General features: G+C 44.3%; 1 protein-coding gene across 1 annotated transcript in view; it reads left to right on the top strand.

Moving 5' to 3' along the window:
- The window catches only part of LOC144677033 (vasoactive intestinal polypeptide receptor 2-like), a 215,023-nt gene that overhangs the window by 30,844 nt on the left and 169,634 nt on the right, over positions 1-14,545 (top strand). The window contains exons 3-4 of the mRNA XM_078537306.1: positions 8,587-8,694; positions 14,166-14,263. Of these exons, the coding sequence (XP_078393432.1) occupies positions 8,587-8,694; positions 14,166-14,263 (206 nt within the window). The remainder of the gene's footprint in view (positions 1-8,586; positions 8,695-14,165; positions 14,264-14,545) is intronic.

The raw sequence follows: 14,545 nt of genomic DNA, 5'->3' as shown, positions 1-14,545 counted from the left end.
ATTTTCAGCCATGAAAAGTGCCCAGCCTACCTCAGATTACCCTGGAAGGACAAGGTATCTCAAACATTTGAGCAACAGGTGAAGCTAGCTGTTTCACGCTGCTACTATGCAGTAGCAACATGAGTGGTATTCACCACTAACAGGATGCTACTGTCAAGCCAAAAAGACGTTCTGCCTATCACACAAATGAGTAATGTGGTATATGAGTTTCAGTGTCAGTGTGATGCTAGGCATGTAGGCCGTACGTCCCAAAGACTGGCAGATCATATCAAACAACATGTCCCAGCTGCTGTCTGCAATGGGCAGGGTACAGACCGTATACAACCAGCCCGTGCCTGTAAAACTCAAAACACAGTGTCCTACGTTAGATGTGATTGCACAATTGGACAACATTTGCTAAATAATCCTCAGTGTGCTTAGAGTTAAACTGACATCCAATTTAAGACTGTCAGTTTGGTGCATTTGCCTGTACTGGAAGCTACATATATTAATACACACAGCCCTTTTCTTCGCAGACAGAAAGAACATATACACACATTGTGCATGCTTCAGCTAAACAAAATAAGTAACAGCCATTCGCTGACTCATTGGGGCAATGCCTTGACCAATCAGGGTCAAGCTGCCTAGTTTAAATTTCAAACAATGTTTGGCTGTTAACTGTCAGTCACCAGCACCAATGAATTTTCCATGGCAATCAGAGTCCACTTACCAACCAATCAGCACTCTCTTCTCATACAGTGTAAATTGTTGTTTTCCCCTTATATTGGTATTCTTGCAAAGTGTCCTGATGCATGCAAGACAAAAAGTTTTGACATATTTCTTTTTTCAGCAATACTCAAGTTCTGTACTACCAAATTACCATTTTAAATCATTTATGCTAAAAAGAACCTTTTCTTCATATTCGGTGCAGAAATTCCACTGAAGGTTTTAAATAGTTCACTTCCAAAAGTAGACCATAAACTTTATTAAACACAGCAGATTAGTAATTAATAAGTGAACTATAAGCTAGTAGAACATTGCAGGACAATGTCTGAGCCAGAATAATAAGCGCCAAATCTACAAGTTCTCTGAATTTGGAACCGTCATTATGATTTAAGTTTGCCTACTTCTGATTTATAATAACTTATAATATATTGGACTGCACTATGTTAGAAATGTGCATAAAACCACTATCTGACAAAAAAACATCTTGAAATCTCCACAGCCTGATCAGTCATCCAATGCATATCACGCCACCAAGCCATGAACGTTAAGCCTTGTGGAATTAATTATGCCATTGGTATGTCCTTCAAGATGCACTCTTGCTGCCCTGTGCGTGCATCCTAGAATTACATAAAGCACAGAAACAGGCCGTTCGACCCGACTGGTCCATGCCAGTATTACTGTTCCGCGCAAATATTTTCCCACCCCTTCTTCAAGCAACACCAACAGCTTTAGATAAGCCTACTGGCAATGTCTTCAAAATTTGCAAATGCGACTGGCATGCTTCATGGTTCCTACAGCACAGATTTGAAGCTCACAAGTTGCCAGTTACATAACTGAAGAGTTATCATACTTGGCAAAACTGCAAGATACACTAATTAGAAAATATGAGATGAGCCAAGTGGAAAACAGGATCCCAATGCTAAGTTTTGTAATTATTAGGGAATTAGAGAATGCTTCCCAGTTTTTTTCCCGGTGTGACCCAATTTCTTGCCTCAGACTTCATCTAACCCCAGAGTGATAATTTGGGGATACAGGAGTTGTTGAGTGGGAGGGCGGGAGGAGGCTTACAAACATAGGATCATATTGACATACGGTTAAGGTTGGGGTTGAGGTTACATTCAGAGCAGCCATGACCTTATTGAATGGCAGAGCAGGCTCGAGGAGCTGAGTGGCCCACTCCTGTGCCTAATTCATATGTGCATATGAAATAGGAGCAGATGTAGGCCATTCGGCCCCTCGAGCCTGCTCCATCATTCAATAAGATCATAACTGATCTGTTTGTGTTTTGAATTCCACATTCCTATCTACCCCCGATTACCTTTGATTCACTTGCCTAACAAGAATCTATCTACCTCTGCCTTAAAAATATTCAGTGACTCTGCCTCTACCACCTTCGGAGGCAGAGAGTTCCGAAGTTGCACGACCCTCTGAGAGAAAAAAATTCTCTTCACCTCTGTCCTATAAGGTTGACCCCTAATTTTAAAACAGTGCCCCCGAGTTCTGGATGCACTCACAAGAGGAAGCATCCCTTCCACATCCACCTTGTCAAGGCCGTTCAGGATCTTATATACCTCAATCAAGTCACCCCTCACTCTTCTAAACTCCAGTGGAAACAAGCCCAGTCTGTCCATCCTTAACTCATAAGACAATCCTCTCATTCCAGGTATCAGTCTAGTAAGCCTCCTCTGAACCACCTCCAACACATTTAAATCCTTCTTCAAATAAGGAGACCGAAACTGCACACAGTATGCGAGGTGTGGTCTCACCAATGCCCCATATAATTGAAGCAAAACATCCTTACTTTTATGTTCAATACCTCTCGAAAGAAAGGATAGCATTCCATTAGCCTTTTTACTTTGCTGTACCTGCATGCTAACTTTTGGTGACTCATGCACTCGAACATCTAGACCCCTCTGCAACTTGGAATTCTGCAACCGTTTTCCATTTAAGTAATACTCTGCTTTTTTGTTCTTCTTGCCAAAGTGAACAACTTCACATTATGGGCAGAATTTTGCCCTTGTTGGGCGGGATCGGCGGAGGCGTGCGGGAGAGGTCGGGAAGCGTGCGGGAGAGGTCGGGAGGCGTGCAGGAGAGGGCGGGAAGCGAACCACTGCCCATGATCAGGCCGTGACTGTGATTTCACACTGTCAGCTCAATTAAGGCCCATCCAGCGTGAAACACGCGCGTGCTACAGTACTCAGCACTGCCTGTGTGGGGTGGGGGGGGAGGAGGGCGAGCGCAGAACTGCCTCAGGGAGCTGAAGATTTAAAAAATTTAAAATAAAGAATATTAAAATGTTTAAAAACATGTCCCCTCATACGACTCTGTCACATGAGCAGGGAGATGTTATGAGTGAAATGTTGGAATTTTAATATAATTTTTAATTACTGTTGGAAACCTCAGCCCACCCGGGGATGAGGTTTCCTAAAGAATCCAAAGGCCGCTTGGCCTTTTCGCCTGTCTGCCAACTGTAAGGTTGAACAGGCAACAAAAAATTGAATTCAGTTAGATCTTTAATGGCCTTAACAGGCCTGTTAATTGCTGACAGGTGTGCTGCTGACTACCGCGTGCGCCCGCCGACTGAAATATCCCACAAGTGCGCGATGAAGCCGGGACGCTTGCCCGACATCATCATGCATCATTTTACGCTCATTCGGGTAGGGCACATGCCCATCCGATAAGCGAAAAATCCTGGCCTATTCTCCGTCTGCCAGACTTTTTCCCACCCACTCAACCTGTCAGCCTCACTGATGATTAATGTACTAGCATACTATTTATTGATGTAATAATTTCCTTCTTATTGATGCAATAGGCAGGTGGTTATTAATGTAGTAGGAACTGTGTAATTAATGACCTTCCTTCCATCATAAGGTCAGAAGTGGGGATGTTCACTGATGATTGCACAATGTTCAGTACCATTCGCGACTCCTCAGATACTGAAGCAGTCCATGTCCAAATGCAGCAAGACCTGGACAATGTCCAGGCTTGGGCTGACAAGTAACAAGTAATATTCGTGCCACACAAGTGCCAGGCAATAACCATCTCCAACAAGAGAAAATCTAACCATTGCCCTTTGATGTTCAATGGCATTACCATCACTGAATCCCCCAATATCAACATCCTGGGGGTTACCATTGACCAGAAACTGAACTAGACTAGCCATATAAATACTGTGGCTACAGGAGCTGGTCAGAGGCCAGGAATCCTGCGACGAGTAACTCACCTGCTGACTCCCCAAAGCCTGTTCCTCCTCTACGAGGCACAAGTCAGGAGTGTGATTTTTTAAAAATTCATTCACGGGATGTGGGCACTGCTGGCTGGGCCAGCATTTATTGTCCATCCTGAGTTGCCCTTGAGAAAGTGGTGGTGAGCTGCCTTCTTGAACCGATGCAGCACCCACAGTGCTGTTAGGAAGGGAGTTCCAGGATTTTGACTCAGCGACAGTGAAGGAAAGGCGATATATTTCCAAGTCAGGATGGTGAGTGACTTGGAGGGGAACTTCCAGGTGGTGGTGTTCCCATCTGTCTGCTGCCCTTGTCCTTCTAGGTGGTAGTGGTCGTGGGTTTGGAAGGTGCTGCCTAAGGAGCCTTGGTGAATTCCTGCAGTGCATCTTGTAGCTGGTACACACTGCTGCTACTGTGCGTCAGTGGCGGCGGGAGTGAATGTTTGTGGATGTGATGCCAATCAAGTGGACTGCTTTGTCCTGGATGGTGTCCAGCTTCTTCAGTGTTGTAGGTGCTGCACTCATCCAGGCAAGTGGACAGTATTCCATTACACTCCTGACTTGTGCTTTGTAGATGGTGGACAGGCTTTGGGGAGTCAGGAGGTGAGTTACTCGTCGCAGGATTCCTAGCCTCTGACCTGCTCTTGTAGCCACAGTATTTATTTATTTGGCTAACCCAGTTCAGTTTCTGGTCAATGGTAACCCCCAGGATGTTGATATTGTGGGATTCAGTGATGGTAATGCCATTAAACATCAAGGGGCGATGGTTGAATTCTCTCTTGTTGGAGATGGTCATTGCCTGACACTTGCGTGGTGCGAATGTTACTTGCCACTTGTCAGCCCAGGCCTGGATATTGTCTGGGTCTTGCTGCATTTGGACGTGGACTGCTTCAGTATCTGAGGAGTCATGAATGGGGCTGAACATTGTGCAGTCATCAGTGAACATCCTCACTTCTCACCTTATGATGGAAGGAAGGTCATTGATGAAGCAGCTGAAGATGGTTGGGCCGAGGACACTACCCTGAGGAATTCTTGCAGTGATGTCCTGGGGCTGAGATGACTGACCTCCAACAACCACAACCACTTCCTTTGTGCTAGGTATGACTCCAACCAGCGGAGAGTTTTCCCCCTGATTCCCATTGACTCCAGTTTTGCTAGGGCTCCTTGATGCCACACTCAGTCAAACGCTGCCTTGATGTCAAGGGAAGTCACTCTCATCTCACCTCAGGAGTCCAGCTCTTTTGTCCATGTTTGAACCAAGGCTGTAACGAGGTCAGCAGCTGAGTGACCCTGGTGGAAACCAAACATGGCATCAGTGAGCAGGTTATTGCTAAGCAAGTGCCGCTTGATAGCACTGTTGATGACCCCTTCCATCATTTTACTGATGATAGAGAGTAGACTGATGGGGTGGTAATTGGCCGGGTTGGATTTGTCCTGCCTTTTGTGTACAGGACATACCTGGGCAATTTTCCACATTGCCGGGTAGATGCCAGTGTTGTAGCTACACTGGAACAGCTTGGCTAGAGGTGCAGCAAGTTCTAGAGCACAAGTCTTCAGTACTATTGTCGGAATATTGTCAGGGCCCATAGCTTTGAAGTATCCAGTGCCTTCAGCTGTGATGAAATTCTCCCCACTCGCCTGGATGAGTGCAGCTTCCACAGTGTCCTGGGGGTTACCATTGACCAGAAACTGAACTACACTGGCCATATAAATACTGTGGCTACAAGAGCAGGTCAGAGGCTAGGAATCATGCGATGAGTAACTCATCTCCTGACTCCCAAAGTCTGTCCACCATCTACCAGGTACAAGTCAAGAGTGTGATGGAATACTCCCCACTTGCCTGGGTGAGTGCAGCTCCCACAACACTCAAGAAGCTTGACACCATCCAGGACAACGCAGCCCACTTGATTGGCACCACATCCACAAACATTCACTCCCTCCACCACCGACACACAGTAGCAGCAGTGTGTACCATCTATAAGATGCACTGCAGAAATTCACCAAGGCTCCTTAGGCAGCACCTTCCACACCCACAACCACAACCATCTAGAAGGACAAGGGCAGCAGATGCATGGGAACACCACCATCTGGAAGATCCCCTCCAAGTCACTCACCATCCTGACTTGAAAATATATTGCCGTTCCTTCACTGTCGCTGGGTCAAAATCCTGGAACTCCCTTCCTAACAGCATGGTGGGTGTACCTACACCACATGGGCTGCAGTGGTTCAAGAAGGAAGCTCACCACCACCCTCTCAAGGGCAACTAGGGATGGGCAATAAATGCTGTCCCAGCCAGCGAAGCCCACATCCCGTGAATGAATAAAAAAAACTCCTGATTATTAATGTAGTGGAACTCTAACTATTAATCTAATAGGATACTGATTAATTATGCAATTAGATCCTGATTGTTGATGTAGTATGCACCAGACTATTAATGTTATAGGATCCTGATTATTGACGTGGAATTATACTGAATCTTAAAGTAATAGGACCTGATTATGAATGTAGTAGGTGCCCGAGCATTAGGATCCTCAATATTGATGGAATAGGATTCCGATTATTAATATAGGATGATCCTGATTATTCCTGCAAGATGATCCTGATTACACAAGAAATAGGCTCTCTTCAAAAAAAAACACCTGACTTTTTACAAGTTTTTTTGCAGCAGCAATTGGTCCTCAGAGTGCAGTCTGTTAAGCCACTCCCACCAACAAAAACAAAGCAATGATTTAAAGGAGCCTCACACCCGGCAGAAAACAGTCCAAACTCCACGGCAGCCATTGCTGCGTCGGAGCTCATGACCCCAAAACCATGTCAATGGGGTCACGATCCAGAGTTTGGGAAGCCCTGAATCAGGGATTGTTTGAGGTGAGGATTGCTGGTAGGAAGGAATGTGAATGCATTGTTTGCAAATGAATATCAGTTGTGGGATTTCAATGTGGGCCAGGATTTTGTTGGGCCTACAGGGGCCTTGCCTGTTGTTAGGTGTTGGGCATAGTTCGCTTGGTCTTAGGTATTTCAACAGTAAGTATTTATTAACTACTAGAAACTATATACATAGGTACTGTAAAGGTCCAAGCTAGAAGCTGCCTCCATGCTTATTTCTCCACACAGCTCTTGTCCAAAACAACACTGACCCCTCGGTGCAGGTCATGTGTTCTCTTACATCACTGTGTGGGCGGTACTGTACTCAGTCACATGTTAACCCTTTATGTGCCAGACCCTTATACTACATTGCCCACCGGTTGGAGAACATGTGGGGAACAACTGTCAGTTCCGTGTAGGAGGCCCGACAGAATTAAGTGCTCTTCAGGCACTTAACTGGCCACCAATGGTCCTTCCCTGAAAATGAGGGCCCCAGCAGCAGAAGTACCACCTGCTGAGAGCTGTCAGCCAATCAGCAGCTGGCAGCTCCTCATTGCCATCAGCGTCAATGGGAACAGTGGCTGTTGGTGGTAATGCACTTGCCAGAGGCCCTGGATCGCCAAGGATCCCATGCCACAGGTGATTGGAAGCGGGTTGGGTTCACGGGATGGGGGTCCTTGGAGAAGGACGGAGGCGAGGCCAGAGGCAAGGGTTGGGGGCGGGGGTGGTCTTCAGTGGCCACCCTCAAGCCTGATGCTGGGTCCTTCGATTGGGCACAGAGTGCCTGATAGTGAGGGAATGCCCTGGGAGGCTAATGGCAAACATGACAGGGTTTGCTGGGCACCCTTCTGAGGTCGGGAGAAAGCCATGCAGCCTCTATTTAATACCCAAGCCACCACTAAATTGTGGTGGGCTCAGGGATAATGGGTGTCAATTGGCTCATTAATGAGCCTAATAGACATCCTGCTGGCAGCGGCCCGGAATCCCACCCACCCCTCAACTTAATCAAGAAAGGTTTTGCTGAAGGCTTTGCCAAGAGACTGACAAGGGGCCTCTCCCACTGGCTGCCATGCTTCCCACTGTGCCGGGCTGCATTAAGTTCAACCCTTATAGAGCAACAGGCTCCCAGATCGATGCCCAACTTGTGTTGAGTGAGCTGACATTGTATGATGCTTAATAATGCCAATGGCACAGGTTCAGTCCCGGTTCCGGCTGAGATAGTTCTTTAGGCCTGTCTATTCTACTTGCTCCATTGTGATATCATGGCATAGGGATGTGTGCAGAGCCATGATTATCTTCAGACACCATGGATGCCACATGAAGAGAGAGACAGCTGAGGTCAGTTGGGGTTGAGTTGGAGATGATGTAATAGACCTCAGCACCTCTGATTGAAGGATAGGAAGAAAAGTCAACATTGCTGCTGATTGGTGCAAAGATTAACTGACGACAGAATACTGGTGAGGTTTCTGCCAGTCAAAACGCCTCTCTGCTCACAAATAGCTATTCTTTATATGTCCCAAGGGTCACATATGAAGGATGGCTACTCTTGAGAGAAATAAGAGGGAAACCATGTGTGGAACCAATGTGAGGAAACCCTAGAGCGGCATAAACTGGAATAGGAGAAATAACAAGCTCTGTCCATTAAAAAAAATTACTGTTCCAATAAAGCCCCTAGCCTGTTTTCTCAGTGTTTTTCCACCTTTGTTAATAATGATAAATGATCACAAAGGATTGAATTGCTTGAAGTAAAAATATGAAGCTGAAGGTGTGTTTGTTTTTCTTCTTGGTTCCAGGATGTGCTGGGATTTGGGATAATCTTACCTGCTGGATGCCAGCCAAGGTTGGAGAAACAGTCAGCGTACCATGTCCAATAATATTCCACCACCTCACCGATAAACCAGGTCTTTATTCTCTTTGGATTGTTTGATGAATGAAGTGGAGTTCTAAGGGATCAGATCCTTAAGAAGCTGTTTGTTGGGGTGGGGGGCTGAGGGGGTGGGCAGGAAAGACTCTCTCTGGCTGTTACATGGCATGTCTTTGTAAATGTGTTCATGCACATTTGTTCCAAATAGTGACCCAAAAAAAACCCTTCATGAAGGCATTTAAGGTGCCACCACGCATCAACTAAAGCTACCCCTCCCCCACACCCTCCCTATCACAAAAACTGTTTTCAATGAGTTGTTTGAAACAAGCCTGTTTCCATAGTTGTAGTTCTGTATAACATGTGATGGGCAAGCTTTCAAATTCAGATGTTGCAAATAGACCCTTTCAACCTAGCCAGAGATGGCCTGTAAATATGATTGTTTTATTAGAATACTTTTCCGCCTCAGAGAACAGAAAATGCTTTTATTAAAATCACAATATCCTGCAGAGTTTCATTGGTTAAGAAATTAACAGCCTACTGGCCCAGTAACCCTAATTGGAGAAATGAATTGATAATTATGGATTGTTTAGCTATAATGTGCACAGAATGGCCCATCATTGTGTAACAAAGCTTGCTGTACATTCCTATAGCAATGTCATTCTCGCTGAGCAGTGTGGCTGAGATTTCGCTTTCACTGACATGGAACCAATTTTGCCTCAACCTGTAGGGGAGGTGGAAGCAGGAATTAAGATCATGCCTGAAGAAGTAATGTGCAACGTTGATATTGGAGCAGTCAGAATATGACTAAGGAGCAAGGAAAGAGGCTGAAGCAAAGATATAAGCCAGTGGTGTAGGTGAATGAGGCCTAGAGACAATTAAAACTAAAAGTGCAAGTAATAATGTGAATACGCACTCAACACAGGGGACTAGTATGTTCTCAGTCCAAAGAGGAAGGAGACATTGCTGGATCTGGTCCTGGGGAATGAGGTGGGCCAAGTGTCTATGGGGGAACACTTGAACAAGAGTAATCATCACTTCATAAGGTTTAGAAAAAATGGAGAAAAGTGAGGAACAATTTGGAGGGGGGAACATAATTCTGGTGAGTTGGCCTTTTAATGAGTATTCATGAGATGCAAATGTGATACCTGACATAGATCAGTGGGAAACACCATCAAAGTCAGGAGAAAAAAATGCGAACTAATTTCCCGCCAGCGGGAAACGGACTTCTTCCAGCATTGTCTCCTTCGTAGTTGGACTGAGAGCATACTAGTCCCCTGTCAAATTTAGTGCCCCCACCCGTCACGATTCCTGTCATTGGTGGGAATGGAAAATTCCGCTCTTTGTATCAGTGTTTACCAAGGAAGAGGATGCTGACAAAATATCAGAAGAATTGGAGATGATAGAGCTAATGGATAAGATGAAAATTGATAGGCAGGGTAGGCAACCTAGGCTTAGAGTGGATTAGTCACCTGGTCTGGATGGCTGGCATCCCTAGTTGCTAAAGGAAATGAGAATGGAGATAGTGGAAGGGCTTGTCATTATCTTCCAATCTTCCCTAGACACGGGTGGAATGCCAGAGGACTGGGGAATTGCAAATGTTACATCCTTGTTCAGAAAAGAATGTAAAGATAAACACAGTAACCCAGTCAGTTTAACCTCAGTGGTAGGGAAACTTCTAGAAATGATAATTTAGGCAAAATTAGGAAAATTTTGGAAAGCCAACATGTTAACTGCAAATCGTATTTAACTAACTGGCTTCAGTTTTTTAATATGGGAACAGGGAGGGTTGATGAGGGTAATACCATTGATATGGTGTACATAGACTTCCAAAAGACATGTGATAAAGTGCCACAAAGCAGACTTGTGTGCAAAGTTATAGCTCATGGAATAAAAGGGACGGTAGCAACATGGATCCAAAATTGGCTGAGTGACAGGAAACAGCATAATGGTTAATTGATATTTTTCGGACTGGAGGAAGGTTTGTAGTGGAGTTCCCCAGGGATCAGTGTTAGGAGCCCTACTCTTCCTGATATACATTAATGACCTAGACCTTGATATATAGGGAGCAATTTCAAAATTTTCAGATGGTACAAACCTTGGAAGTATTGTGAACTGTGAGGAGGATAGTGTGGAACTTCAAAAGGAGATAGGTTGGTGGAATGGGCAGACAAGTGACAGATGAAATTTAATGCAGAGAAATGTGAAATGATTCATTTTGGTAGGAAGAATATGGAGATAGTATAAAATAAGGGGTACAATTCCAAAGAGGGTGCAGGAGCAATGGGGCCTGGGTGTAAAGGTGAATAAATCAGGATAGGTGGCAGGGCAGGTTGAGAGTGTGGTTAATAAAACAAACAGCATCCTTGGCTTTATCAATAGGGGCATAGTGTAGAAAAGCAAGGAAGTTAAAATTGCACAAAACACAGGACACGGTGAGCCCAATGAACTCATCTGCTCTCAGGGCCTGTCTGACTGATCCTGACGAGATGGGGAGGGGGTCCTTGTGGAGGGCAGGATGGACTCCATGTTGGCTGCTTCGGGCCCAGGTGCAGTCCCAGCACTGGCCACCGCTTCCAGTAGCATTGCTGAGACTGAAGAGCTGCCAGCAGCTCTTGGAGGCGGGACCTCCACCCTTAATGGCCTGGGAGCCCCAAGGGCAGGTAGTTAGCTGCCTGATTACCATTAAGTTCCAACGGCCACGTCGGAGTTGACCAAGACTTTCAGGCTGGTTGACCACCGCAGCCATTAAATTCAGCCCAAGCATTCGGTGCTGGTTCTTAAATATGCAAATCAGGATCCTTCATAGGTTGCCTGCACTGCGCACACACCGCCCATTTTAACCATTGATCTTTAAGGGAATGCAGCACAAGAAAAGGCCCAGCAATTTTGGTGGAAGGATTTTTATTGTGTCAAGAGGAGCAGAATTTCGTCTCACGACAGCACAGAAATACCACAGTTCATAATTGATCCCCCACCCAGGTCTCTGCCCTGGGCATTTGACAATTGCTTTTGACTTTTGACATTCCCATTACCAGCAAACTGAAAGCTGTTGTTTTTTATTCATTCATTGGATGTGGGCGTCGCTGGCTGGGTCAGCATTTATTGCCCATCCCTAATTGCCCTTCTTCAGAGGGCATTTAAGAGTCAACCAAGGGTCTGGAGTCACATGTAGTCCAGACCAGGTAAGTACAGCAGATTTCCTTCCCAAAAGGACATTTGTGAACCAGATGGGTTTTTACAGCAATCAACGATGGTTTCATGGTCATCATTAGACTTCTAATTCCAAATTTTTTTAATTGAATTTGAATTCCACCATCTGCCATGGCAGGATTCAAACCCAGGTTCCCAGAGCATTACCCTAGGTCTATTGGCCAGCGACAATACCACTATGCCATCACCTCCCACCCCCTATTTGAGGTCCATGGCATCCAAAGGAGGCCAGAACCTGAAAATAGTTTGGGTCTTCAGATCTCAGCTTTACCACCAACCTCACGACCGTTTCATGTGCAAGTTGAGAATCACCCCCATAATTCCTAAAACCTCCATTATTTTCATGCCCTATATCCCTCAGGGTCCTTGGAAATACCCCAAAATGCCCGAGAGTTTTGCCCCCCTTAAGTTAGCCTACTTATTTTGCTTATTTCAGTTCAGGATTTATCTCCTTTACAATCCCAGGAACAAAAGTGAATGTAAATCTACTCTGCAGCCTTATGGAGTTGTTTCACATATGCTGGAGTGCTAGGATAGGAGATCTGCTATTTTTACTCAGACACTTCCCATAATGCTGGGGGATTTCCTATTTTTGCAGTAGAATATGGTGCTTACTCTTCACTTGGTTTATGGATCACTTCCAAACACTGCGTTAAGAATAAATATTTATTAGAATAATTGGAAATTTTACATGCACAGGTCATCAAATACAGAACAACTTTATCAGGATGTCTCAGAATTCAAAGCTTAACTTAAAATCTCCGACAGTTGCCACTTGCCAACTTTTTTTTATAACCCATAAGCAATTTTTAAAAAAATACATCAAATCAAAATAACATACTAAATGGCAAGTGAGAGGCTAACTAAAACTAATACCACATTTTATTCATGGGAATCTACTTAACCACTCAGGGTACCTTACAGACAAGGGAAAATAGGACTGCTAAACACTGACAATTAATCAGCTCATCAGACATGCAGTAGCCTAATGAGGTCATCGAGATCAGACCTGTTGTTACAAATGTTGGAACAAGTCTTAGCCATTAAGAACTATCTCTGCAATCACTTTGTCTATTCATTCATCTAAGCAAAGCATTTCCTGCAGTGTTAGGGTTCATGCACCAAATCGTTGCTCCTAGCTCAAATATTTTCTTCACAAAATCACATACCGAGAGGCACTGCACAACAGTCACTTTGAATGCACCATCCATTTTAATATCTCTTGATCTCTGTAAAGGTCCTATTCTTAAGATACAATGGAACACACTCAATTTCCTTTGAGCTACACCCGCCAGAGCAACCATTCAGGTTCTGAATTTTGAATAGAAGTTGGATGTTAAGTCCGTCAAGAGTAGTTTTGATCACTGCCTGTCTGCTACCCACGACAATCTCAGGCAAATTAATCATTATTGGAATAGCTGGGAAGGTTCATAACATTTTCAACTCTAAATGAGTGTATGTTGCAGTTGGGGTTATGCATACATACTGGGATCATTTCACACTAGTCTGCTTGCACAGTTTTACTGCTGAAATATCTTTTGTTTTAGACTACATTGTCACTGGAATTGTGCGGGGTGAAGGTCATGGTCTGGGTCCTCAGTTTAAAACCAGGTCCAGATTGACAGGACAATAATCTCTTCTTGTAATGATTCTGTCTGAAATGAGCTTGGACCATATTAAACCAAATGCCATAACACAGAAATAATCATGGTTCAATAATAATTGGCAAACTAATTCAGGGCTGTTTCGGGAGACAGAAACATAAAGTGACATTTATTCAGTCGGGGTGTTTACTTCCATAGTTGGGCAAGGCCTTTGTGAAAAAGTACAGGTATTTGCAAACTCTCTTATTAGAGAGAGATAAGCTGTGCATCATTTAACTTTAATGGAGGCACATACAAACAGCTTAATGTGGCTGAATGCAATTCACATAAGCAAATGTTAGGAGATATACAGGAAGGGAACTGAATCCTGTATCTAATTAACTTAAACTTGAGAATACTTGTTGCTGATGCCAAAGGGTAAAGGTTGCGGGGTGAGGTTCCCAGTGTAGAGCTTCACTCATGAAAGCATACTTTCGAGAATAGGGTTTAGGAGTTAGTGAGAGTTTGCAAATACTTTTTCATGGAGATCTTGCTCATTCATGAATTTCTTTAAATGTTTAAACAATTTCAAGGAAAATCTGAAGTTAATAAATTCAGCTATATTGACTCTACTTCAAGCAATGATGTTTTTTAAGTCAGTCCATATAGGCAGTCAGTATGATCTGGGGTAAATCCATTAATCTTCCTCCCATAGGGAATGTCAGCAAGAACTGCACAGCTAATGGTTGGACAGACACATTTCCAGCGTATGTTAATGCCTGTGGATTTAATATCAGTGAAAATGCTGAAAGGGTAAGTACACAAATATTCATGTCTTTTTGCCACCATGGTTGGACACCTGCTTTATCCATTGTTGTGATATCTTTGACAAATGAACCACAGGAGGCTCAGGTACAGGTCACGATCATTTATTCGAGCAATTGCAAGGAGAGAACCACCTCAAAGCAGCTTGAGGTAGCACTCTACCAAATTACAAGTATACAGCTTATTTTTACATCACTGATCATGTACAAGGACATTGTTCAGATTCCAATCTTGTCAGCATATAGGTTTACATTAAACAGATATCTCTGG

Source organism: Cetorhinus maximus, chromosome 3 (genome assembly GCF_964194155.1).
Source record: "Cetorhinus maximus chromosome 3, sCetMax3.hap1.1, whole genome shotgun sequence".
NCBI classification, from domain to species: Eukaryota; Metazoa; Chordata; class Chondrichthyes; order Lamniformes; family Cetorhinidae; genus Cetorhinus; species Cetorhinus maximus.
This window is presented reverse-complemented; position numbering and strand designations above follow the sequence as displayed.